The sequence below is a fragment of the Cervus elaphus genome, chromosome 8, assembly GCF_910594005.1.
Source record: "Cervus elaphus chromosome 8, mCerEla1.1, whole genome shotgun sequence".
NCBI classification, from domain to species: domain Eukaryota; kingdom Metazoa; phylum Chordata; class Mammalia; order Artiodactyla; family Cervidae; genus Cervus; species Cervus elaphus.
Window position 1 is genome coordinate 11,117,012 of NC_057822.1, and position 26,847 is coordinate 11,143,858.

Here is a 26,847-nt window from a genome sequence, read left to right on the forward strand (position 1 = left end):
GGCTGTAAGCCATGTACCCTGTTTCTTTCGATTAATAACTTCTTTATTCTGGAAAAGCAAATGAAAGTCATATTCATATAAACACTGACATTACAAAGTACAGGGAGAAGGGGCAGGGAGAAGGGAACAGAAACCTCTACAAATCCTGCTAATATTAATACTCTCTCACCAAACAAGACCATAATGCTTTGTCCCCTGTTCAATCACTTATATAATAAACCACAAATAAAATCTTCTCTGGAAGATACACTGCTCTTCTTTGAGATGGCAGGGAACAGGGACTGGAAGTTGGGGTAGGAGGCTTTATTCTTTTGGCAGATCCTCTCAGTCATTATAGATATTGCTGCACTGTTAATAAAAAATATATGCTTCTCTGTAAAGCATTAAAAAAAAAAAAAAAATCCAAGGATGAGATGGCTGAGGTCTCAGCTCAAGTATCTCCGAATACATTGCTGTCCATCCCCTGACCTTTCCCTGCGTTATTTCTTGGTTGTTTTCCGGATCAACGCCATTCTCTGAAAGGAGAGAAAAATAAGCGGTTATACAGGTTAGAGTGAGGAACTTTCCAGGAAATCCATGTGTGGTTACCAGGCAGCATGGTCTACGCCACTCCTGAGGCTGGAGTCCTCAGTAACTTACAGGCACAGGGCAGCTCAGCAGACTCCTTCTAACTACAGTCTGTGGGGCCCTAAGAGATGTTTACATGGGCCAGTAGACCCATTTCATTGACTGAAAGACTCAAAGAGCCCTATGCTAGCAGGATGGCAAAAAAAAAAGGTTAAAGCAGAAGCTGACATCTCTTGCCTTTCAGGGATTTAAGGGACTGGCCATCAAAATATGTGTTTTCTAGCCTTACTCCCCCTCACCAATCTCTTCCTGATGATGGAGAAAATAGAGACGAGGCCTCTGTTTTGAGCCTGTTGCCAACACACAAAGGGAGCTGACATTTGATGTCACTTGATGACCTGCAATGGAGGAAACTGACTCTAATAATTTCCACCATAACCCATCAGGGCAACATTCAGATCATGGGTTTCAAATCTTCCTATTACCAGCCACTGGCCAAATTAACAACTTGCTTTGCTCACTCTTTTTGACTAAGAGATTGCTTTAACATTATATTTGCTGGCTGATAAATAAATAGGGCTAAAAGTGGACAATTTGGTAGCAGAACCAAATTGACTGTCCATTGCCTTGAGGGACTCCCTTCCGAACAACACTGCACTTAGGCTACTGGCAGTCTTCTTATAGAGCTTCCTTTGTGAGCTTTGTAAACACACCCATCCAGCGATCCTAAGTTATGGAAAAGCAAGGTACAGTCAGTCAGAACTGTCCAACTGTGGCCAGCTAAAGCTTGCAAAAAGCACACTTTCAAATCAGAGTAGCCAGTTAAATTAAGACTTGTCAAACGGAGGCCAACATTGCTATGAGACTAATGACAGGGACAGCTTGTTCTCCAGCAGAAGTGGAGACAGATTCTCTTACTGGCCCCTCAGTTCTGCAGTAAGAGGGACAGAGAACAAAGGTTAAGCTGGGGCAGAGGCCAGAATGCCTGGCAGAACAGCCTGGGTGCTACCTCCTGGCACAAGTATAGCATACTTCTTTCCTTAAACTGCCATTTAGTCAGAGGGTCCTAGATGATGTTCAAATCAGCAACAATGAAAGATTTCATTAAAGAGATGTGGTAGGAGTGAGTTCCATCCATGTTAAAAGAACCTAGAATCAACAACTTTAAGCAACACCCACAGACACTCAGTTTTTTCTCTCATCAGGGTTGACAGAAAAAACAGACCCCACGTGAGAACAGCAAAGTACCAAGGAAAAACCTGGCTGATGTGCCATGGAGCCTTGCTGCCTCCTGCCCTCTCTGACATTTGGGGAAAATGGCACTGCAGTCATTTCCCAGCTACAGATGGTAGCTGTGTGCCTTCTCTCTGAGACACAACTCAAGGAATCAGCTGTGGCAGTCTTGGGGCTCTGAAGGCTTCTCACCTGTTTGTGAGCTTCTGTGGTGCAAGCTTTTTTGTAGGGTCGGATTTCTTCAGAGCCAAACCCTGGGATCCACATGTTCCACTGGCGTTCTGTAAAGAAGAAGCCCAAACAGAGATAAGGGGACGAGGAAAAGAGTGTCCGGGTGCAGTGTGACTCTCAGACAAGGGTCAGGGAGGACTAACCTGGGCAATCCACTGTACTAATAAACAGCAACTCTGAAGAGTGGCTCTATGGGACCCAAAAAGGTAACTGCATATGGTGCCTTCAAGGTTTTAGAGGAAAGTTTGACCTTCTTGCAAGGAAGAAGGAGGTAAATGAGTCAAATTTTTGAGTGTGAAGCCCTAAGGTTTTCTATGTAGCTTTTCAGGAAAGTTATTTGTTTCTTCAACCATCTTACCCTTATGCTCAAGGCAACCGCTCTCAAACCTAAAGGAGTAGGAATACAAAAGGCACTCTTAGCAATCTGGAGTGAAGAGCAAGGTCCTAGCTCTGTTGCTTCACTGTGGAGCAATATAATGTTGGGTCTTGGTTTCTTGACCTTTTATAAGGTTATAACAACAGAAATACTCATTGGAAGGACTGATGCTGAAGCTGAAGCTCCAATACTTTGGCCACCTGAGGCGAAGAGCCTACTCATCGGAAAAGACCCTGATGCTGGGAAAGACTGAAGGCAGAAAGAGAAGAGGGCGACAGAAGATGAGATGGTTGGTTGACATTACTGATTCAATGGACATGAAATTAGGCAGACTCCAGGAGATGGTGGAGGACAGGGAAGCCTCGTGTGCTGCAATCCATAGGGAAGCAAAGAGTTGGACACGACTTGGCGACTGAACAACAACAACAGAAATAACACCTGATAGGGTGGTTGAGAGCCCTCAGTGGCATAATGCAATCCCAGAGCCTGAGATAAACACACAGAAATACAGATACTGACACAGCTATGTCCACGCCACAGCTCCATTTCCTTGTGCCACCGGATGATCCTACATGTAAGACTGCCACTCCAAGTTACCAGAGGGCAGACATTTGGTTATTCTGCTTTGTCAGAAACTGGCATGGACCCTTCAATCCACAAATAAAAGTGTACTGCACTTTAAGTACATCAAATGTAAAAAAATCACACATATAAGATTATTTAGGAAATAAATCTCTACTCAAAAGGAGTACATATTTAACATATATTCAAGTACAACTTGTTAGAAGATACCTAAGTTAAGGAGTTTAGTAACCTGGAATATTTACATTCATTTAAATCTAAAGATAATGAATTAGTATGAATGTATACTCTACAAATAAATCTATTTAATGCAAAAAAAAAGAAATGAAGACCATGTCAATCAGAAGGTGAGGTTATTTAACTATTCAAGTATAGGAAACAGCTGAGTGAGAAGCAAACACTGGCAGTATCCATCTCAGCCTGTCCAAAAGAAAGCCATCAAGGTTTACAGCTCCACTGGCAAACTTATCCTTGCTAGGGCTAGGAGGAGGGAGGGTGTGTGCAGCTGACCTAGATGGTTAACACCAGGTTCCCTAACTTCCCATGCTCTGATCCCATGCCTCCCAGCAATCTTCCTTATAATTCAGGTTCCATTAGGCCCCCTGACAAGAAGCTATTCTGGTCATACAGAATTTCAAGTATTCACATCTGTGATAATTATTTCTTACCCTTAATGAAGAAACTGACATTCCAATTTTATTTTCAACAATCAAAATATAAAATACTTTTACAAACAGGAATGTTAAACTCTGAAAGTAACAGAAACTGTGTGGGATTGTTTTGGGGACGGTATGATAAAATATACATAAAATTAACCATTTTTAAGTGTACGGCTCAGTGGCAGTAAGCTCATTCACACAACCATTACCACTCTCCACCTCTAAAACTTTTTCATCCATCCAAACCAAAACTCTGTACACATTAAACAGTAACTTCCATTGCTCTAGCCTCCTAGCCTCTGGTAACCACCTAGCCTTTGGTCTCTATGCATTTGTGTTGTGGTGGTTTTAAAGTATGTCTTCTATCAAGAACTGGAGTTTGTGATCCCTCCCCTTGAACCTGGACAGGTCTTTGTGATCGCCTCATAGAAGAGAATTCAGCTTCCCAGGTGGCACTAGTGGTAAAGAACCTGCCTGCTAATGCAGGAGATGTACGAGATGCTGGTTTGATCCCTGGGTCGGGAAGATCACCTGGAAAAGGAAATGGCAACCCACTCCAGTATTCATGTCTGGAGAATCCCATGGACAGAGGAGCCTGGCAGGTTATAGTCCATGGGGTCACAAAGAATTGGACACAACTGAAGCGACTTAGCACATGCACATGCAATGCAGTGTGTCTTCAGAGACTAGTTAACAAAAGCCATGCTGTTTCGGCCACATTTGTTATACTATAATAGGTAACTGAAATATCTGTCTTCTGCTATTCAGTTCAGTTAGTCGTGTCTGACTCTTTGTGACCCCATGCACTGCAGCATGCCAGTCTTCCCTGTCCATCACCAACTCCTGGAGCTTGCTCAAACTCATGTCCATCAAGTTGGTGATGTCATCCAACCACCTCATCCTCTGTCATCCCCTACTCTTCCCGCCTTCAATCTTTCCCAGCATCAGGGTCTTTTCCAATGAGTCAGTTCTTTGCATCAGGTGGCCAAAGTATGATGCGAAAGTATGATGCAAAGTCTTCTGCTAATAATACCAGCAATGTTAACCAGAAGTGTGTCATTTATTCCACCCCCAGTACCAGTACCTTCTGAGCAGTAGCTCCCTAATACCAAGAAGGAAGCCTCTCAGTCATGGGCTGATCTGCACTGAATCCCTTAATAACTGTGCCTCATTCTTGTGGCCTGACTTTGTGTCACAGACTGTTCCCTTCCTTTTGATCATACTGCAACCAACGCAGTAGGGGATGGGGGTGGGGGTGGCTTATTCATTTCCAAGTGATTATGATTATCAATGCTAGATGAGTATCTCCCAGAAAAATCCAAGCTCAAATTTAGTGTCTATTAAGTAGAAAAGCAGAATACAAAATTATATGTGCATTAGGGATATAATGTTCTTGGGAAAAATACATCAATAAACTAAAAACTGGAAGGAAAATACCATTATATGAATGGTGGACATATAATAGCTACATTTACTAAGATCATTATTTTGTGCCAGTCACTTTACAAACATTATCTATAATCCTCACAATGACCCTGTAAGGAGGATATTATGATCCCCACTTTACAAATGAGGAAATCAACTTTAAGAGAAAGTAAGTGGAAAGGATAAGGTGGTACAGTTAGAAAGTGGCAAACCCAAAGAAGGGCTCATGCCCCCTACCATGGATGGATTTCTCTTTCCTGTTTAATGTTACTATTGAATGAATATATAAATTCCAGAGCCCTAAAGTCTGATTCTGGCAGGAAGGTTCCTGAAGGAGCAATAGTGTGGTTACCTCAGGAGAAAAGAGAGCACATACCTAGATGTAGCTGGACATCTTTCACCTCCAGGGTGCTGGACTTGCGATGCCGAGCAAGCTGGCAGGCAGCCGTCACCACACTCTCAATAAAATCATCAGCAATCTGCAGCAGCATCTGGGGCAAAAACAGTGAGGGAGAATAACCATGACATGGCAGGGTAGGCTCCTGTTGCTGAGACACCTGTATTTGCTTGAATCACCTATCTAGTCAGGCTTTCTATTACAAGGCCTGGAATCAGCATTTGAGTGAAGGTAAGGAGGAGGAGTGAGGACAAGAGAAACATACCAACTTGTTAACCAGGTTGAGAGAAACTCACACCTTTCTGAGGATGCATTTTCTGTACTTTTTACCTAGCACCGGTCAACCAGCCCAAACCATACCCTCTCTATATATTCTTCTGAATTAGGTAGGAACATAAAAGTGAATCATTAAATCCTCATTTTCTCATTAAATCCTTTATCTTCTCTTAAACATTTTTATTTCCATTATCTCACCGAGTCCTTATAACAATCCAGTGGGGGGGGGGGGGAAATAGGGCATAGATTTTATCCTAATTCTATAGAGGAGGATGCTAAGATTCATGGAGACTAACTTGTTCATAGCCATATATCTACTAAGCAGTGGAAGCAGGATTCGAGCTCCAGGTTCTGAGTCCAAATCCTGGATTCTTTCCACTTCATTATCCATTATTCGTAGACTATGTAAAGAGCAAAATTAGAATTCTGAAGTGAAAAATCTACAATTAAGAAAAACTGAAATTTTGATTAGTGAATACCTTCCTCATGTCTTCCTCTGGAAAAAAATTAAATAAAATTACAACCATAGTAATAAACATTCCTTTTTCTGCTAGACCATTAATACATTGCTATCTTTCCCATGGAACCAAACTATCTAAAAGAAAGATTTCAAATGATTAAATATGGCAAGTCAACTTCAAAAATGACCTCTCCTTCCCTAACCCAATAAAACAACAAGAAAAAAGGTGAGGAGAGGGGGGAAGACATATAAATCTACAAAGACAACAAGAAAAGGAGAGAAAACCTTCACAGGCAAGAGATTCCAATAAACTTTTACAGCAAATTTTTGGAAAAGAGGTAACAAAGAAAGAGTGGGAACTGACCTAGCAGACAGAAGGTATAACACAAATGCCTGTAGAGGGGACACCAATGAGAACAGAATTGATTTGCCAGATCCAGGATTTGGAGCTATCATTAACCACAGAACACTTGACTGAGATATGGAACTAAAAACTGAAGAATTGTTACATGTCTATATACAACATGTATATAGAAGATGAAGATGAGGTTCCAATCCTCATCTTCAAAAGCAGCCAAGCGACTTTTCCCCACACATACCAGGATTACTAGATATCTGAAGAAAATCTCCAACACTAAAAAGAAAATAAACAAACCAAAGGGGGATAAGGGGACCCAGAGGAAACAGACAATACAAGGAAAAGAAGAAAATGTCAAACAACATAATTAATATCTTCAGAGAGAAAAATAGAAGACCCTAACAATCATAAAATAAGAACAGAATGGCTTAAAGGGAAAAAAAACAGTCAACAAGAAAAAGTTCATGGAAATTAAAATTTTTATTTAAAAAAAAGTTAAAATTTAGAAGATAAACTGAGGAAAATCTCTCCAGCAAGCAAAACTTAGAATTGCAAAGAAATGAACAATAGAAAAGATTAAAAAACCAAAAAACTAAGAGGATCAATGCAGAAGATCCAACCTCCAACTGTTACTGTTATAATAATCCTGTGGGAAAGAAAAATGGGGCATGGATTTTATCCTAATTTTATAGAGGAAGATGCTAAGATTCATGGAGACTAACTTGTTCATAGCCATGGAACTACTAAGTTACATGGACAACTGTCATTCCAGAAAGAAAGAACAATAATAGAAAAGAAATTATCAAAAAACTAAGATTAAAAAATGGAACCCTCATAACAGCTGGTGGAAATGTCAAAGGATGGAACACTTTATAAAAACAGGAAATTCCTCAAAGGAAAAACACAGTTACCATATGACTCATCAATTCCAATCTTAGGTATATATCCAAAAGAAATGAAAACCTATGCCCACAGAAATAATTGTACATGATTTCAAAAAAAGAAAGAAAGGAAAGAAAAAAACAAAAAACCTGTACATGAATGTTCATGGCAATATTAGTGATAATAGCCAGAAAGTGGAAATAATCCAAATGTCCATCAACTGATAAATGAAAAAACAAAATGTGGCATACCCATACAATGGACTATTATTATTATTCAGTCATAAAAAGAAATGAAGTATTGACACCTGCTACAACAGGATGAATTTAAAAAACATTATGTTAAGTGAAAGATACTAATCATATAAGACCAATTATTATATGAATCCAATTATTTGAAATGTCCAAAATAAACAAATCTACAGAGACAGAAAGTAGGTTAGTGGTTGCCAAGGGTTGTGGAGGTTGGGGGAAAATGAAGTGACTGCTAAGGGGTATGCGATCCTTTTAGGGGTGATGGAAATGTTCTAAGATTATGTTGATAGCTGTACAATTCTGTGAATATACTAAAAACTAATGAACTGTGTATATTTCAAAGGCATGAATTGTGTGTTACATGAATTTTATTTCAATAAAGCTGCTATCTAAAAAACCAAACTCACATAGTGAGGACAAATATTTTCCCTTCAGATTAAAAAAAAAAAACATAACAGTGGAATTATACTGTTTTTGCAACCTGCATTTCTTTCTCTATTATTACATATTCCTCAGAAAAGGAAAAAAAAAAAATATCATCTTTGAACCAAGGCGCACAAGTGTCTAACAGAAGCCTCTGAAAGCTTAGCACAATAAAAGAAAAAAGATACATATAAGGCTCATATGAAAATTCAGAACAGGAAAAAATTTAGACCCCAGAAGAGCTGGGACCAGAATAGCCTAAGGTTTCTTAGATTTCAGAAGACAATGAAGCAATGCCTTCATCACTAACAGGAAAAAAAATGATTTCCAAATAGAATTCTAAACTCAGCCAAACTAAAAATTAAGTGTGAGGTTAGACTGCAGATATTTTCAAACATTTTACCTACTATCTAGCCTTTCGTAGGAAGTAACAAAAAAAAATCTAGTCTAACAAAATGAGGGAGTGAAGTAAGGGGATGTGGGATTTAGGAGACAAGACATCCAAACAGAAAAAGAGCAAAAGGAAAGGGAGGGGTCTGTCTAAGTGGATTAAAATAAATCAAACCAGAAGAGGATGGAGGTTTCTGAGAGTCTAATCTCCAGGAGGGGGAATACCCAAATCAAGTATTTTTCCATTTGGAAAATAATGTTGATGGGGTATAAGATAGCTAAGAGTGGAAGCTGAATAAAAAAGGTACAAAGAAAACTAAGTAACTAAAAAGGGTCAATTATCTACTTCAAGAAGATAAGTTATACCAAAAAGGAAAGGTAATCATAGGCATGACTTGGCTCACTGGTGAAGAGTAAATAATTAAATAGCCAGAATAATGTAAATATTGATTTCTGAGCTATGCAAAAATTGTGACAAAATGATACTGAAAAAATGAGAGAAAGAAAAGCATGTATGGCATGTATGTGAATGGTTTAACAAATTCTCATCTACCATAACAGTAAGTTTACAACTATTATAAAATTAATGAATCAAAGAATATCTGTTTAAGTATATTACTCAGAAATTCGGTGGAATGGGGACTTCCCTGATGGTCCAGTGGTTAAGGCTCGGCACTTCCAGTGCAGGGGGCATGGATTCAATCCCTGGTCGGGGAACTAAAATCCCACAGGCACCAACAGTGTGGCCAAAAAAAAAAATTAATTAGAAAAGAAACACAGAGGAAACAATTTAAATTGTTGAAAGTGGCTGCCTATGAGCAGTAGACTACACCCTTTTTGACAGGCAAAAATAGCAGTGTTGTTAGGAATAAGTACTAAGCATTCTCTGAGGTGATTTGTGTAAGTTATTCTACCGGAACCTCACAAAAACCCTGAATAACCCTGTAGATAAATAATGTCATACCTCACTAACACAGAAGGAAGCTGAGTTTCAGAAAGCTTCACTAACACACCCACAGCACCAAGTCTCAAATTCAGACATGTCTGCATCTAAAGTCTGTGCTGTTGATGGCTATTCTATACTTTTCAGGGACACAGTCTCTGGAGTACCCAGTCCCACCTTACCTCCTCCACATCTTCATCCAATTGCTCATTAGGATCCACTTCTCTTACTAAGTCCTGTAATTTCTTCTTGGTCAATACCTAAAGTTAATTGGGAGAACAGTTTTCAGCCAATTTACTGGGTTTGATTTCTACTTTCCAAAGAAGTATCAGTCTGGCCTACCTGGAGCTATTACTGGAAGACTATATTCTAGAGAGAAGAATAACCTAGGAAAAGGCAGAAAGAGCAGCATGGAGGAGAGGCCAACGTCTGTCAAACAGTTTTAGGAAACTCTGTATTAATTTGCAATTTTCTGACCACAAGTCGTGTAACTCCTCTGCTGCCTGTGGACAAGCTCTTCTACGCTTCTTCCCACCTGCTCAGCTCACAGAGCCTCCTTTCTGTGCTTTCCTAGGCTACCCAGGTAAAAGCAACCACCTCCTCCTTTGGCCTCTGTTGTGCCCTGTGTACCCTTCCATCATTGGGTTTCTTTCCTTGTTTTCTGACTTAATAGCCTAAAAGCTCCTCGATAGCTGGGAACATGTGTTCCTCTCTGTTTAACTGAATATTTGTATAAGTATGTACAACTATGATCTCCTCTTTCATAAAGGGAAAATTATATCACATGTATACGCCACTAAAGAAGAATCAAAAGACACACACTAAAATGTTAACCACAGTTACTTTGGGGTGGTAGTAGAATTACGGACTATTTACTCTCTCTCTTTTTCTAAAATTTCATGAAAAGCCTGTCTAACATTGGAAATAGAAAAAAAGAATATAATTTTAAAAATAAATATTTGTTAATAATGTTTCAGATCTATCCATTCTACCATTATTGCTTAATTCAAGTCTTTACCACATATCGTGACTTACTGCAAGAGTCTCAGACTTGGTCTTCCTCTCAGTCTGCCCCCTTTCTTAGCTTTCTTGTCCCCTTACTATCAAGTTAATCCTCCTAAGATACTTTATTATGTTATTTTAATGCCTCATTGAATATTTGCAAAGATTGTTTATTGACTAAAAGTTCCAATGTAAACTAACATAGGCTCAGTATGTTCTGCCATAATCCCACCTATACAACTTTAATTCCTGCTCTCCTCCAACTCCACACTCAGCATGGTAATCAATCTCCTGACTATCTGCCTAACCCTTCCCATTCACCATTGCTAGTCCCTCCCCTATTCTCTCTCTTTTTTTTTCCCCCCCCCATTCTCTTGAACTATTGTCTCCTCATCCTGTTCTACTCAGCCTACAAGGCCCAAATCAGATATTATACTTATTTTTTATGGCTCTGGAGGACAGAATCAGGATCATGGGTAAAAAGAGAAGGTCAGATTATAGAATCATTGCAGAAAATGAATAATGGTAGCAGCTAGATGAACTAGAAGGAAAAAAGACTGGACGCAAGAGTACTTTTATTATAGGAATAATGAATAATGAATCCATTAATTATTTACCTATTTTATTTTGCTTAACAATTATATAGCATATATTTATATATAAATATATAAAAACCTGTCATAGGCAAGGTATTGTATTAATGCATGTATGTGTATATATATACACATATACACATATATATGTATACACACATATATTCTACAAAGTAAAAATTGATAAATGTACATGATATACCGATAAAGAACTTGAGAAGAGAGGAAGAGGCAGCATCTGATATGGACATCTCTCAAAGTATCAGTGATTTAAAAAAAAGATAAGAAGTGCTCACAGAGAACAAAAAGAGGATGATACCTGATTGTTTTCAGGGCTGAGACGCCCTCCTGTCCCAGGAGTGCCTGGGATCTTTACCACTGCAGTGCTATTGGCCATGGAGCCTTGTGGAGGGGTGCTAGCTGGTTCCGGTTTTATTGATGAGAAATTGGACAGGTTGATTAGGGCTGAGGGACCAAACTGGTTCATAATCTGTCTTGCTTTGGACTTCAGCTCATAGAGCTTATCGAGATCTTGTTTCTTTTTGGAGCTATGAGGACCAAGGCCAATCAACTGTAGAAGAAAAACAAAAGAATTAATTCAGGAAAGACATGTAATAAAGGATGAGTTTTAAAAGTAAAATTCTATGAGGTCTGTCGGACTTTGAAGGGTCTTCATTTGACACTTGCACATTCAAAATGGAATGAAGAATGTTCACTGCTCTCACCTGATATTTAGAAACCATCTCTTTCCAAAAAGCTAAATAGTCCACACAAGTGAAATAAGAAATTAAAAGAAATGAGGAATCTTATGTACATAAATAAACTAGAATGAGCAAGACATTTTTGAAGATTTTGTAAAAACAGAATACTTGGTTAAGTAGTACATGCATTATTTTTGAACATCAAATAACGCTAAATTCAAACAAATCATGGCACAATCACATACTTGAAACCTAGTCACAAAACTTCAAAAAACAGATTAGTTCATTTCAGCATTTCAAACATGCTTAAATCTATGCCAGGGCCTGATAAACACAATAAATTTAGCAACTGTTAAAAGTAAGCTCTTCTCTGTCATCAAGGGCAAATTTTCTCTGAGTGTTAGCAATCTTTAAATACATGCAGAGTCCCTAGCCTGGAATAGCCAAGACTTCTAAGTTTTAGAGCCATGAAATTGACTCGGTGGACCTCAGCTTTGGTGTCATCAAGATCAGAAGCACATTCAAGAAGTTCTGTCCACAGTGACCTCAAGGAGCTTACTTACAGCTATCTGAGTGTCTAGATCTTTAATTACATCAGCAACAGCTGTGAGCCCGGTGAAATGAGAGGCAGCCATTTTCAAAAGCTACCTGTAAATGAATAACTGGCGTCAAGCACCACCCTTGTCACAGAACCATTTCAGCTGCATGGCCTGCATGTCTTCAAAGACCAGGATGCAGGCAAATTGCATGCAGAGAAACATTTCCTTATTCCTACTGTGCACCAAGAAAAACATCTCCATCTCTTTCATATATAACTTTTAAAACTAATTAATGACAACAATAGTAACACTAAGACTCTCTTCCAAAAAAATGAATCCTCTACTGTTAGGGATAAACTAGCAGCATATGAAACACTTTATTGGCCAAAAGTACAGAATTTGAACCTGCAAGAATCATGGCAAAGTTTTCAGAACTTGATAAAGCTTAGCAACCTAAATGAGTATCTTCATCTATTCTACTCTTGCTCCTATTGCTGAGTTCCTCTCCAACAAATTGTCTAACTCTCTAATGGGAGAAATCATCTTCTGCTGGTTTACTCTTAATAAAAGCAACTAGTTAAATGGTCAAGAGAAACTTTGTTGGCCAAGAGTTGGCTGAGGGGGGTAGCATAACATTCAGATTACTTTTTTTAAAAAAACACATAGTCCATGCTTCCTTCTCCCTTACTCACAAATGTTACCAAAGAATCAGAAAAAGAAAAGGTCGTTAAACGGTAATAACTGTTCTAATGTTATAAAAAACAATTTTCCCAGAGCAAGTTCTATGATAAAGCTTTACTGAAGATTATCAGTATGAACATACTCTGTCCTCAAATAATATTCCCACAACATTCGACAGATTTACTTCTCAAATAACACTGAGTATTGCTCAAAGTAAGTGGAAGAACTTTTTTGTATTTCTGAATAATGGGAATTTCCCTATTAAGAACTTGGAGATAGGGACTTCCCTGGTGGTCCAGTGGCTAAGATTCCATGCTCCAATGCAAGGGGCACGGGTTTGAACCCTGGCTGGGAAATGAGATTGTACATGCCACAATTAAGAACTGGTGCAGCCAAATAAATATTAAAAAAAAAAAGAACCTGTAGATTAAAAAAAAAATAGCTATCTACATAGTACCTAATATGAATAATCATACAGGAATTAATCTTAAGGAATAGCTCTGATGGCTACTAATAAAATAAACTGCCTTAATGAAATAAGTGGAACCTGTATAACATAAGAAAAATCAAAGTTTCTAAAACAGGACTGAAATTTACCGTTCCCACTGATTCTGTTGAGAAACAAAAGATACTTCTAACTTTTCAAAAATTCTGGGTCAGTGAGCTACTTCTTCCATTAAAACAAAACAAACAAAGCAGATGATAACCAGACACCCATTTCCAGACTGGCACTGCTCTAAGTTTCCGAGACCGTTCCTTTATTTGGTTGAATTTAAAGCACCAGAACATACTTGGGTGGCTGATGATTATATGGGCTTATACACCTGTCAAGCTCATCACACTGAATATTTAAGATTTGTGCATTTTAAATTATGCCACAATTAGGGACAATAAACCAACCTCCCCCCGCCCCCCCCCCCCCCGCCCAAACAGGTAAAAGATTACACTCCTAGGCATTTATCTCAGAAAACTGAAAACTTATGTTCTCACACAAACTATATACTAATGTTCATAGCATGTATCAATAGAGAAAAGACAGATTATTGAATAAATGTGGTGTATGACTGAATATATCTGGAAAACATCTAGTTTCATATTTAAAATTTAAATAGTTGATCAATTTGCACTGGGGGGTGTTATACATTTTCCCTTTCATACATTCTTCCATTCCAGATGGATGACATATTTAAATTTTAAATATCAAATCACAGATAAAATACAGAATATCTTTAAAGAATATTCTGAAACCTAAACTTTACACTTTATACAGAAATTAACTCAAAGTGGATCACATATATGTAAGATGCATACCTACAAAATTAAAAAAAAAAAAAAGAAAATTGCAGGGTTCTAGCTAGGCAAAGCATTCTCAGACATGACACCAAAAGCATGATCAATAAAAGGGAAAACTGGTAAATTGGCCCTCATCAAATACTAAAAGTTTCCTCGGTGAAAGCCCATGTAGAAAAGACGGAAAGACAAACTACAGACTAGGAGAAAATATTTACAAACTATAGAACCAACAAAAGACTAGTATCTAGAATGCATTAAATAAACTCTCAAAACTCAATAGTTTAAAAAAAAAGTAATTCAATTTGAAAATGGACAAAAGTCACACCAGACATTTCACCAAGGAGGATAAGCAGAGAGCAAATAAGCAAATTGAAAGTCATCCAATCAACATTAGTCATTAAAGAAAGGCAAATTAAAACTATAATGAGACATAACTACACAATTATCAGAATAACTAAAATAAAAAATAGTGACACCAAGTGCTAATGAGGATGCAGAGAAACTGGATCACTCACATATAGCTAGTGGGAATATAAATGGTATAGCCATTCTGTAAAACAATTTCTTAAAAATCTAAATATATACTGTCACAGAGGAGCCTAAAAAAAATGAAGATTGAATGTAAAAACTAAGAACTGAATAAACCATGGACTTCAGCTAATAATGATGTATCAAAATTGGTTGATTAGTTGTAATGAATATACTATACTAATGTAAGATGTTAATAATGAAGTGCATTATTATAGTAACTGGGTGCAGGGTATATGGGAGGTCTGTATTATCTCCTCCATTTTTCTATAAATCTAAAATTGCTATCCGGGTAGGACCTCCTAGATAAATAAATAAAACTGCTCTAAGAGTTTATTAAAAAATGGAAAAAGAAAAAAATCACTAATACAGAAAACAACAGGAATGAATCAAAATATTTTGGTGGAAAAAAAAGCCAGTCTCAAAATAATACATACTATGATCCCATTTATGTGAAATTTTAATATCTAATTATGTAAACACAAGTCTCTAATGATAGATGAGGCAGAGACTGCAGCAGGGCAGGGTGGAAATTTTCGAGGTGATGCAAACGTTCTATATCTGAAGTGGGGGGAATGATTACACAGCTGCTACATTTATCAAAACTCACAGAACTATATGCTTACAAGGTATACATTTTATTGAATAAAAATTATACCTCAATAAAGTGAATCTGAAGAAACAAAAACAAAAAACCACACAACTACTATATGACCCAGCAACTGCAATCCTAGGCATTTATCCTAGAGAAATGAAAACTTATGTTTACACCAAAACCTGTACATGAATGCTCATAGTAGACTTACATGCAATAATCAAAAACTGCAGCCAATTCAGATGTCCTTTAATAGGGGAATCATTAAACAAACTGTAGTATATTCACACCAAAGAATACTACTCAGCGAGAAAAAGGAATTAACTACAGATATGCACAACTTGGATGAACTTCCAGAGAATTATGCTGAGCAAAAGCCAATTCAAAGAGTACACATTGTATAATTTCATTTATATAACATCTTTGAAATAACAAAATTTTACAAACAGAGGACAGATTAGTGAGGTTGTCAGGGACTGGGTGGGAGGGAGGGAAATGTGGTTATAAAGGGGCAATGAAGAGCCCTTGTGATGGAACTGTTCAATATCTTGATAGTGATGATGGATAAATTAACCTATAAAAAGTGATGAAATTGTGTAGCACCTAGTACATATATACATATAAGCAAACAAGTGCAGGTAAAACTGGGGAAATCTGAATAAGATTGCTTGGTTGTATCCATGTTGACATCCTGATTGTCATATTACTCAACAGTTTTGCAAAACGTTATCGGTAGAGAAAACTAGTGGTGCAAAGGGTGCTCTGTATTATCTTTTATAATGTTATACAAATCTAAGTTATCTCAATTTTTAAAAATTGGAAAAACAATATTTTCAAGAGTAAATAATATCCTTTTAAAGAAATGAAAGCTCAGGAGCTATAGCTCAGGAGCCATAAAAGAGACTAATATGTTCAATTACACAAAAATAAATATGTCTGCATGGCAACAAATGTAACAAATGAAGTTAAAGGACAAAAGACAAACTAGCAAAAATATATGCAAGATGCATCAAAGAACTAATTTCTTTTATATATAAAAAATAACTGCAAATCAGTAAGAACTAACTACCCAAGATAAATACTATGAAGAAACATGACAGTACAAGAGAAATTCAAATGGTTTCTAAAACAATGAAATGAGCCTTATTCTCATTTATAATAAAAATACAAATTAAAACTACAAGGTACTATTTATTTGCCATTTGGCAATGATGATAAAATTTTAGTATATATACTGTGTTTGAAAATTTTAATGGAGAAATAATCATTTCATAAGTTGCTGGAGAGGCGGGAATGAAAATTAGTTAGAGGTCTCTATAAAGAGCTACTTGGCCATATCTATCAAAATAAGAGAAGTATATATTGTTTTGATCCCATGTTTCTATTTTTAGCAATTTATATTACAGCTGAACTTGTATGTGACTAAAATACTATACATACAAGCAATTACAACCTAAATGTCTATCAAAATGATAGTTAAACATACTAGAATATAACTATATAATGGAATACACTGAAAAAAAATGAGACATGAAAATATTATCTAAGTGAAAGAAACCAGTCACAAAAGATTATATATTGTATGATTCCATTTATATGAAATGTCCAGAATAGATCAATCTATACTGTAGTGGTTGCTATAGCTGAGGAGTGGGGAGACGGACAGGGACTGACTTCTAATGTTTATGCAGTTTCTTTTAGGAGTGACAAAAATAATCTAGAGCAGATTGTGGTGATGGTTGCACAGCCCTCTATGTACCATAGAACACTGGACTAGGGACTTCCCTGGTGCTCCAGTGGCTGAGACTCCAGGGCTCAGGTTCAATCCCTGCTCAGGAAATTAGATTCCACATGCCACAACTTAAAAAAAAAAAAAAATCCCCCCTACCTCAACTAAAGATCTTGAATGCCACAATGAAGATCAAAGATCCAGGTGCTACAACTAAGACCCAGTACAACCAAATAAACAAAGAAACCAAAACACTGAATTGTATACTTTTTCTTTTTTTGGCTGTGCCTCATGGTATGTGGAATCTTAGTTTCCCAACCAGGTGTTGAACTCCCGCCCCCTGAACTGGGAACATGGAGTCTTAGCCACTGGACCACCAGGGAAGTCCCTGAATTGTATACTTTAAATTGGTGAATTGTATAATATGTGACTGTCTCAATAAACTTGTTTCTAAAAAGCAAGGAAGTTCATGAAATGACCTGCAAGATACACTGTACATTGAAAATGCAAGGTACAGAACAGTGAGGATAATTTGTTATCACTTGTTTTAAAAGACACCTAATTATAAATGTATAAATTATTCCTGGAAAGATACATAAGAAACTGATAGTGATGGCTGTCTTCAGGAGGATAGGGGAATAGTAATATCTGGATAGCCATGGAACCAAGATGTGAGACTTATCTCTCATTATATATCCTAAATTCTGTAATATGTGCATACATAACCTATAAAAAAATAAACTACCGTTTGGTTTGTTTCCTCAGAAGAAATAGGTAATATTGACCCCTGTTTTTAAAACCTAACAAAAAATACAGCAGTAGCAACAAAAATAAATCTTGACCTCTATCTCATACCTTATACAAAATACATTTAAAAGTGGTCATAGAGTTAAAAGTAAAAATGTAAAACTATAAAACTTCTAGAAAACATAGGAGAAAATCTCCCTAACTTTGGGTCAAGCAGAGTTCTTAGATAAAACACCAAAAGCACAATCCACAAAGGAAAAAATTGATAAAGTGGGCTTAATCACAATGTAAAATCTCTGCTCTGCAAATGAAAATAAAGACAAGTTTCAGACTAACAGAAAATATTTACAAATCATGTATCTGCAAATAATTTGTATCCAGGATATACAAAGGACTCTCAAGATTCAATAAGAAAACAACTCAATTAAAAAATGGGCAAAAGATCTGAACAGATCCTTCACCAAAGACAAGCAGATGGCAAATAAACACATGAAAAAATACTCAGTATCATTACTCATTAGGGAAATGCAAAATAAAGCCACTATGTGCTCAGTTATGTCCAACTCATTGTGACCCCATGGACTATATAGGCCACCAGGCTCCTCTGTCCGTGGAACTTTCCAGGTAAGAATACTGGAGTGGGTAGCGATTTCTTACTCTAGGGGATCTTCTCAACCCAGGGATCGAACCTGTGTTTTTTGTGTCTCCTGTATTGGCAGGCGGATTCTTTGCACCTGCGCCACCTGGGAAGCTCCAAAGCCACTATGAGATGCCAGAAAACACCTATTTGGAGAAGGAAATGGCAACCCACTCCAGTATTCTTGTCTGGAGAATCCCAGGGACAGAGGAGGCTGGTGGGCTGTCATCTATGGGGTCGCACAGAGTCAGACATAACTAAAGTGACTTAGCAGCAGCAGCAGTAGCAAGCACCTACTAAAATAATTAAAATTAAAAATAGACAAGTGCTAGAGAGGATTTGGAGCAACTGAAACCCTCATACATTTATGGCGTGACTGTAAAATGGTAGTGTCTCTTTAGTAAATGGTTTGGCAGTTTATTATAAAATTAGATACTTACTATATGACCCAGCAATCCACTGCTAGCTATCTACCCTAGACAAATGAAAACTTAGTCACACAAAAATCAGTATGTGAATGTTTACAGCAACATTATCCATAATTGCCAAAAACTGAAAACAATCTTTCAACTGGAGAATGGATAAATGAACTATGTATATCCATACAATGGAATACAATTTAGCAACAGAAAGGAAGAACTAATACAAGGAACATGGATAATCTCCAGGGCACTAAGCTAAATGAAAGAAGCAAGATTCCAAGCAAGATTCCAGGCTACTTCCTGTAAGGGTCTGGAAAAGGCAAAGCTACACATGGATGGAGAACAGATCAGTGATTGCCAGGGGTTTGACACTGGGGAAAGTCTGACTACAGAAGAGCAACATGAAGGAAATCTGGAGGGGGCTGGACCTGTTATGTAACTTGAGTGTTATAGTGCTTACATGACAGTACACACTTGTTTCAACTCACAGAACTATAACCTGAAAAGTGAGTTTTACTATGTGTAAATTTTAAAATTTCAAAAAATCACGATGTGATAAAAATGGTCCAAATTATCTGTTTACTAACAACTTTCATTAGCTCAATTGTAGATGACGCTGGTCAAGCACAATGGAATGAAGTGACCGTAAATAACCTGAATTCCATTATGTAAGGTACTATGGTTGCTTTTGGGTTACTCAAATCTCCAACTCATTTTCTTAGCATGCCAAGAGGTAGGAATGTACTATGGATTAAAAACAGAGGTATTAACTGTAGGATAGTTTGAGAGAACAATTATAATAGCAAACTCTTTACTAGCCCCTACTATGTGGAAATCCTGTGCCTGGATTGGCTTTAAAACCCTTTCACCTCTGAAATGTTTAGGAATTTATTATTTAAACAAATACTAAGTAGGAAATTCCTTGGCAGTCCAGTGATTAGAACTCCATGCTTCCATTGCAGGGAACACAGGTTTAATCCCTGGTCAGAGAACGAAGATCCAAACAAACGAAAAACCCCAAACTGAAAGGGGACTACCAGCCTGATGGCATAAAAGCCTTATCACTGTGGTACATGACTTAATGCTTTGGGTTTTCTACCTGGCTGTTTCTCTTCTCACTGGTTTCTAAATGCATCTAAACAAGCTCATGGTTTCCAGCCTAAATAAACCACAAAGAATCCATTTTACTGCAGCCTGTGAGATCTGAGAGCAACAGAAATGTGGGGTTTTTTTCAACTCGTTTTTTGCCAGGTTTGATCCTGTTCAGGCATTTTTTTTTTAGGCAATTTTGAATTAGCAGAAAAGCAGTACAGTACAGCAGTCAAGGGATGGGCTCTGGTGGCAGTTGCTGGGTTCAAGCACCTATTCTGCCACTTATTAGCTTTATGTCCTTGAGCAAGTTACCTAATCTCTTTATGTCTCAATTTCCTCATCTAGAAAATGGAGTTAATCATAAGGTATATACCCCATGGGATTGATGTGACCATTCACTTAGTTTATGTACTCTAAAGCACTTAGAAGAATGTGTGGCACTGGTAAGTACAATTAAAAATGTTTGCTAGTGTTTTATATATGCTCTCCTCTTTTCAATTTTAATTATAAAAGTCAGTATATTAAGCCTAAAATGTTTCACTCATCCTGTTATGTATTAGCAGCATCCTATAATTATTCTTATTACTACAGACATTTAAAAAAGAAAAGTGGATTTAAAAAAAAAAGTTGCGGCAAATGGTCAGCAGGAGGCTGATGAAAGGTACTGTGACACAGGGAAGATGCAAATCAGTTGGGCTAGGTGCCACCATAGTTCTGTCACTGAGTTATGTGAGCTGTCTTTGCCCAGAGCTTCTACTCCTATAATTAGAAAAGGACCAGGCAAAATCTAAAGTCCCCTCCAGTTCTAACAATTAGTATAAGATTTAAAATTAAGTCCATATGTATAGATTTAAAAGTTTGTCTTCAACACACTTGTTTCACAGAGCAGGCTGTAAACACTGCCAATATGTTGCCTCTCAAGTACTTTGGGTCAAAAGTAATATGTTCTATGTTCATATCTGCTCTAACACAATGATTTTCTGATCAGAGACTTACTTAGAAATCCTATTCTAATAACTCAGTCAATGCTAGAGCCACAAATGAGTGAAATAAGTAATACAATTTGCGAACTGATGAGAATGATAACTCAGGAGTAAACTACCATGAATTAAATCATCAGGTATTTTGAAATGGCAGTATGGTCATGCTTTACCTAATAATTTGGTGTAAGTTTTGATCACTTGCATTCAGTATACGCATTTGAAAACAGTATAGGCAATCCCACTGGGAACTAAGTTATTCCGGTTTCCCTAATCATCTAATTCGTATTACAATAACTGTAAAGTTACTCCAATTTAAGTCCTTGTTCTTCACATTGGTCTTTCTTAGCCTCCTAAATTTAAAATTAATATGTCTTACTCCACTGTGAGGAAAGTTCTATTCAAGTCCCATTTTTCTATCTTGAATATCTGTGCTTCTTTAAAACACATGAATTTAGTTCCCCTCAAAAGCACACTGCTTAAATACCCTAATAAGTTACAGTACTTAATATTAAGAGGAGTCTGGAGGAGGAGAAGGGAGAGCTTTTATTCAGTGCTAGGCTTTGTATAACTATTCCCTCTATTTTGCTGAAGAGCAAACTGAGACATGGTGAAGAATCCACTCAGAAAAACAGAAAAAAATTTTAGTCAAACACATAACTGGATTTGACTGGGGCTGGGTCACTTAGTAGCAAGTGATTTCAGGCGAGGAACTTCACTTCCCTGCACTGATTTCATACATCTGTACAATGGAATTAACAATATTTAACTTGTGGGACTGTAAACTTACTCTAAGTTTCAGCAAAAGGTATTACTGAAGAATGAAAGTAACTGGTTCTAGTATCCCCACCATCCTTATCTAAAAGTAGCCATCTTCACTAAATATTTATGTTAAAAATAAAGGACACAATTTACTTATCCCTGACTTTCTAAATGACTTACTATATTTTTGAGGGGGGAGGGGCTTCATGTAAAGGTTTCCTAACTTGTGACACTCATTTTATCAATGTCAATACAGTAAGAAGACTCAAAATAAAATACGAGAATCTGTAAAAACTTCTCTCTTGAGTTTGAAGTTAGAGCAAAGATTCTAGGAATATATTTTCAAGGACTATTAACCAAGCATCTCCTACCTGCTATGCAGAGCAGGGTACTGTATCAAAATCATGATCTAATCAGTCATGGCCTCACTGTAATCTTAATCTTCTTTGGATTTTAGCTTCCTTACATGTAAAATATGAGTTTAAAAAAGATTATCTTTCCTGGTCCTTTCATCTCCACCATCCTCATTTTTTGAGATGCAGAGATCTACGCTCGGTTGAGTAGAATGGGATTTGAAGCACTTACTAAGTATATAACTGCTTCAACTTTACACCAGGTGCTTTACCAGAACGAAGCTGAAAAAGAAGATGCTTGCAAGTGGGCTTCCTAGATTGCATCCGACACAAGATAAGCCTGCCAAAAGGTCAAGCAGGCAGCGCGAAGGAGTCGTTGTCTTCCCCTGAATACATCATTTACCACCCTCGGTTCAGAGACTACGAGGAGAAAAAGTGGATCCCTGTATCTTTTCCGAACTCTCTCCCTTTTACTAAGAGGCTCATTTCCTCACACCCATGGCCCCTAATCCTCTTTGCTTTTAGGAGTTCGGGTCCTTACAGCCCTGTTCCCTCAGATACTTCGGAGTCTCCAAGCCCCGATCCCGTCCCCACAGAAGTCCGTCTTCATTGCCCGCTCCTGTTCTTCCCAAACCCGTGTCCTCTTACTACTCCTGCCTCTCAGGAACCGAAGTCTTCGCTGCTCCCTTTCTGAATCCTTCCTTAGAAGCATGGGTCTTCACTGTCCTGCTTCTATCGTTTAGCAGCCCAAGTCCTTACAGCTCGGCTTTTACCTCTTAGGAGACCGTGTCTTCACGCCCCGTTCTCTTCCAACCCTCTCCTCTTAGGAGCGTGGGTCCTCACAATCCTGTCTGGCCCTCTCAGCCCGCTTTCCCTAGGATGCCGGATAACTCACATCCGTCCCCTTTCCTTATGTCCCGTCTGGAGCCCAGGTCCCCACAGCCGTATCTTCGAGCCCCGAGCCCCTCAGTCCCGTCCCAAGAGCCTGATTCCTCACACAGCCCCGTCTCCTCCACAACCTGGCTCTTCAAATACTGACCACTGTGGGTCTGGGTCCTGACTCCTTCCTCCCGCTCTTCTTCCTCAACTGCCAGGGCCCAAGACTCACAGGCAGCAGCGTCTATCTCCCCATGATATGCGGAGACTGCCCCAGTGAAGCGTTCGTCTCAGCAGCCTGTCCGACTGCTCGGCCCTCCCCGAGTACTTCCGGCACCGCTCCCCGCCTCCAACCCGGAAACGCGCGGCTCTTCCGGCCGGCGGGCGCGCGCGTGGTTGCGCAGGCGCGGACTGCCTTCAGACACGTGGTGGTGATCTTGCCGGTTAGCTCGGCTGTGGCGGTTGGGGTTTTTCCTGCTTGTGACTGACTGGTAGTGTGAGCGAGCTCTGCGCCTTCTATCCCGGCGTTACTAACCCTGACCTGGTTGTTTCTCCCCCAAATAGCTTGTTGTATATACTACTAGCAAGACCGGTAATTGACGCCGTTGGATGGCTTAGAAGTCGGCATTTTTGGTTGGTGTCTTTGTCGTGCTGTGAGGACAGTAAATGAAGGCGGGAGGAGAAGGGGACGACAGAGGATGAGATGGTTGCATCACCGACTCAATGGACTGGAGTTTGAGTAAACTCCGGGAGTTGGTGATGGACAGGGAGGCCTGGCGTGCTGCAGTCCATGGAGTCGCAAAGAGTCGGACACGACTGAGCGACTGAACTGAAACTGAACTGAGGACAGTAATATCTCCTGGGACCAACACTCCATAGATACCTAATTATTGGACGTCAACCTGAGAAACTTGGGGACAAGAAAGAACGGTTTATGGCTGTGGTTTGGCAGTTAATAACAACTGAGCGCTTACTATCCACCAGGAACTTTTTATAAACACCTTACTGTCGCTAAGTCATTTAACGATTTAAAGAAACCTGTGAGAGGGACTTACCTTGTGGTCCAGTGGGTAAGACTCCGCGCTCCCACTGCAGGGGGCGCGGGTACTATCCCTGGTAGGGGAAGTAAGATCTCGCGTGCAGCGGAATGCATCCAGAAGAAAGTAAAGGAAACCTGTGAGAGATTAACCAAATTCTAACTAATAAGTGCAGAGGCACAACTGGAACTCAGAATTCTCACTTTTAAGCCTCAACTGTCTAACCATTAGAACTGATGCTTTCGGTTACTTCATCAAATGTCAAATGCTTGGTGAGAACTGCTGAATTCCTGCTAGATGCTAGAGTTGTAAAGAAGACCTTATTCCAGCCTGAGTGCCTTCCAGCCCGAGTCCCTCCTAGAGCCCAGGTCCCCAAACTAAGATGGACGAGAATCCACAGACAAAAAGTAGCGTACAAAGCGCTGTGATAGCTTAGTGAGCAGCAGTACTGTCAGCAGGAAAAGCTGCCTCCCACCAGGAATGGTACAGCAACTTGCTCTCCCTGTCTTTATATGTTGCCATCCTCATCCCACCAAATTCCCAATGCACCGGTAACCCTGCCACAGATCTAGATTCACAGATTTCAGGCTGCTTCAGCATTAGGCTCCAAGCTATGGTACTAGTCTAATTTCTCTGCGACTGCTCTCTTCATTCTCCTAAGGCTCTGGCATTCCATTTTGTTTTTGCACTGTGTCCTTTTAAGACCCAGTTTCCTTTTTTTGTGGGTCTTAATTATTCTTTTTAATTTTATTTTTTAAACAGTTTTAAAGGTTACACTCCATTTAGTTATTATAAAATATTGGCTATATATCCCCCATGTTGTGCAATACATTCTCGTAGCCTCTTACACCTAGTAGTTTGTACTTCCCACTTCCTCACCCCTATACCGACCCTCCCCTCTCCCCATTGGTAACCACTAGTTTGTTCTCTAAATCTATGAACCTGCTTCTTTTTTGTTATATTCATTAGTTTGTTGTATCTTTTAGATTCCCCATATAAGTGAAATCATACAATATTTGTCTTTCTCTGACTTATTTCACTTAGCATAATGCCCTCCAAGTTCATCCAAGTTGCTGCAAATGGCAAAATTTCATTCTTTTTTTAATGAATGGGTAGTATATATATATATATTACATATATATACTACATATATATATTATATATATATTATCCATTAATCTGTTAATGGACACTTAAGTTGCTTCCATATCTTGGCTATTGCAAATAATGCTGCTATGAACATCTTGGTGCATGTATCTTTTCAAATTATTCTTGTTTTTTTCGGATACATACCCAGGAATGGAATTGCTGGGTTTTATGATAGTTCTATTTTTAGTTTTTTGAGAAACCTCTATACTGTTTTCCACAGTGACTGCACCACTCCGGGTAGGAGGCAAGATAAACACAAAACTGTTAATAGTAGTTTGGGAAAACCATTCTCACATTTCCGTACAGTATCAATTCTCACTTGTTGGTACTATGTCAATTTCTTTCCAATTTCTTTTTTTATATTAAAAATGAAATATACATGAATGATTCCAATTTTATGCCTTTCTGGAAAACACAAAACTACAGGGCCAGAAAAGAGGTTGCCAGGATTGGGGATGGGAGGAGGGGCTGACTAGAAAAAGGGACAAAGGAACTTTTTGGGGTGATAGAAATACTGATTGTGATTACAGATTCATGTCTATATGAGTTTGTTAAAACGCATAGAACTGTATGATTAAAAAAAGGTGAAATTACTGTATATAAATTATACCTCAATGAACCCAATCCTAGGGCTCCCCCTCTGTGGCTCAGGGGTAAAGAATATGCCTGCAGTGCAGGAGACACAGGAGACACAGAAGACCCGGGTTCGATCCCTGGGTGGGGAAGATACCCTGGAGGACTGCACGGCAACCCACTTCAGTATCCTTGCCTGGAGAATCCCACGGACAGAGGAGCCTGCCGGGCTGCAGTTTATGGGGTCGCAGAGTCAGAAAGACTGAAGCAACTTAGCACGCAAACTTGACTTTAAGAAATGTCAGAGAAATTACAGAAAGCAAGGACTATATTTTTAAAATAGTCTTAATTGCACAAGTAACAAAATACATAATAAAATAGTCGTTATGGTTTTTAACAAAATAAGTCTAAAGTTTCGTGTGTCTGTGCCCAGACTCCTTCCCTCCTTTCCAGCGTTAATCATTTATATATATTAATACAAATATGTAGCCATAAAAAATAAAGCACTGGGTTTTGTATGCACACGTGTGCTTTTTATTACGTCAATGATATGCGGTACCCTATTCAACACATTTTTCACTTAATTTTTAAATATTTGTTGATAAAGCACAGTATTTTTTGTTTGCTTACGTTAATGGTATCACGCTGTACCTTATTCTACTGCTTTTATCAATCTCTGTATTTTGATGTCCAATTCACTCCTTGGAACTGCAGCAGATGGCATTCCACTTTATGAACCCACCACATTCTGCTCTTCCGTTGCTGTGCAGGTGAAGGTTAAATTGCTCCCAGTGTTTTGATCTTACAGTGATCCGACGCCTCCAGTGCTCGTGTGGCCGCTTCGGGGTGGACGCCTAGGAGTAGCACAAGTTGTGCGTTTTCAATTTTAATAGGGTGAGATTTGAGTCTTCCCCCGATAGGTACCTAAATCTACCGGAAAGTCGATCTCGCAGCGCAGCTCGCACGCAGTAGAGAATCACGCTCCTTCCTACAGTCCCCTCCCCTACGCCTCCCTAAGCACCGGCAGGCACCTTCCCAGCAAGCACCGCGCATATTTGCATACAACTCAAGTCTCCGCTTTTATTTTAAATAAAAATCCAAA

General features: G+C 38.6%; 1 protein-coding gene across 5 annotated transcripts; it reads right to left on the reverse strand.

Moving 5' to 3' along the window:
* Positions 1 to 17: 17 nt before the first annotated feature.
* Positions 18 to 26,690, reverse strand: TAF12 (TATA-box binding protein associated factor 12). Of its 5 annotated transcripts, none has more exons than XM_043909468.1 (7): positions 23,150 to 23,325; positions 12,316 to 12,400; positions 11,371 to 11,622; positions 9,639 to 9,716; positions 5,450 to 5,564; positions 1,993 to 2,081; positions 18 to 515 (listed from the first exon to the last, which is right to left on the reverse strand). In XM_043909468.1, the coding sequence occupies exons 2-7, from the start codon at positions 12,385 to 12,387 to the stop codon at positions 480 to 482; spliced, it is 642 nt and encodes a 213-aa protein (XP_043765403.1). In that variant the 5' UTR covers positions 12,388 to 12,400; positions 23,150 to 23,325; the 3' UTR covers positions 18 to 479. The 5 variants fall into 5 exon arrangements, with proteins under 5 accessions (XP_043765403.1, XP_043765405.1, XP_043765408.1 ...); XM_043909470.1 differs by having other exon boundaries at positions 23,219 to 23,322; XM_043909473.1 differs by lacking the exons at positions 12,316 to 12,400; positions 23,150 to 23,325 and adding an exon at positions 26,397 to 26,690.
* Positions 26,691 to 26,847: the final 157 nt, after the last annotated feature.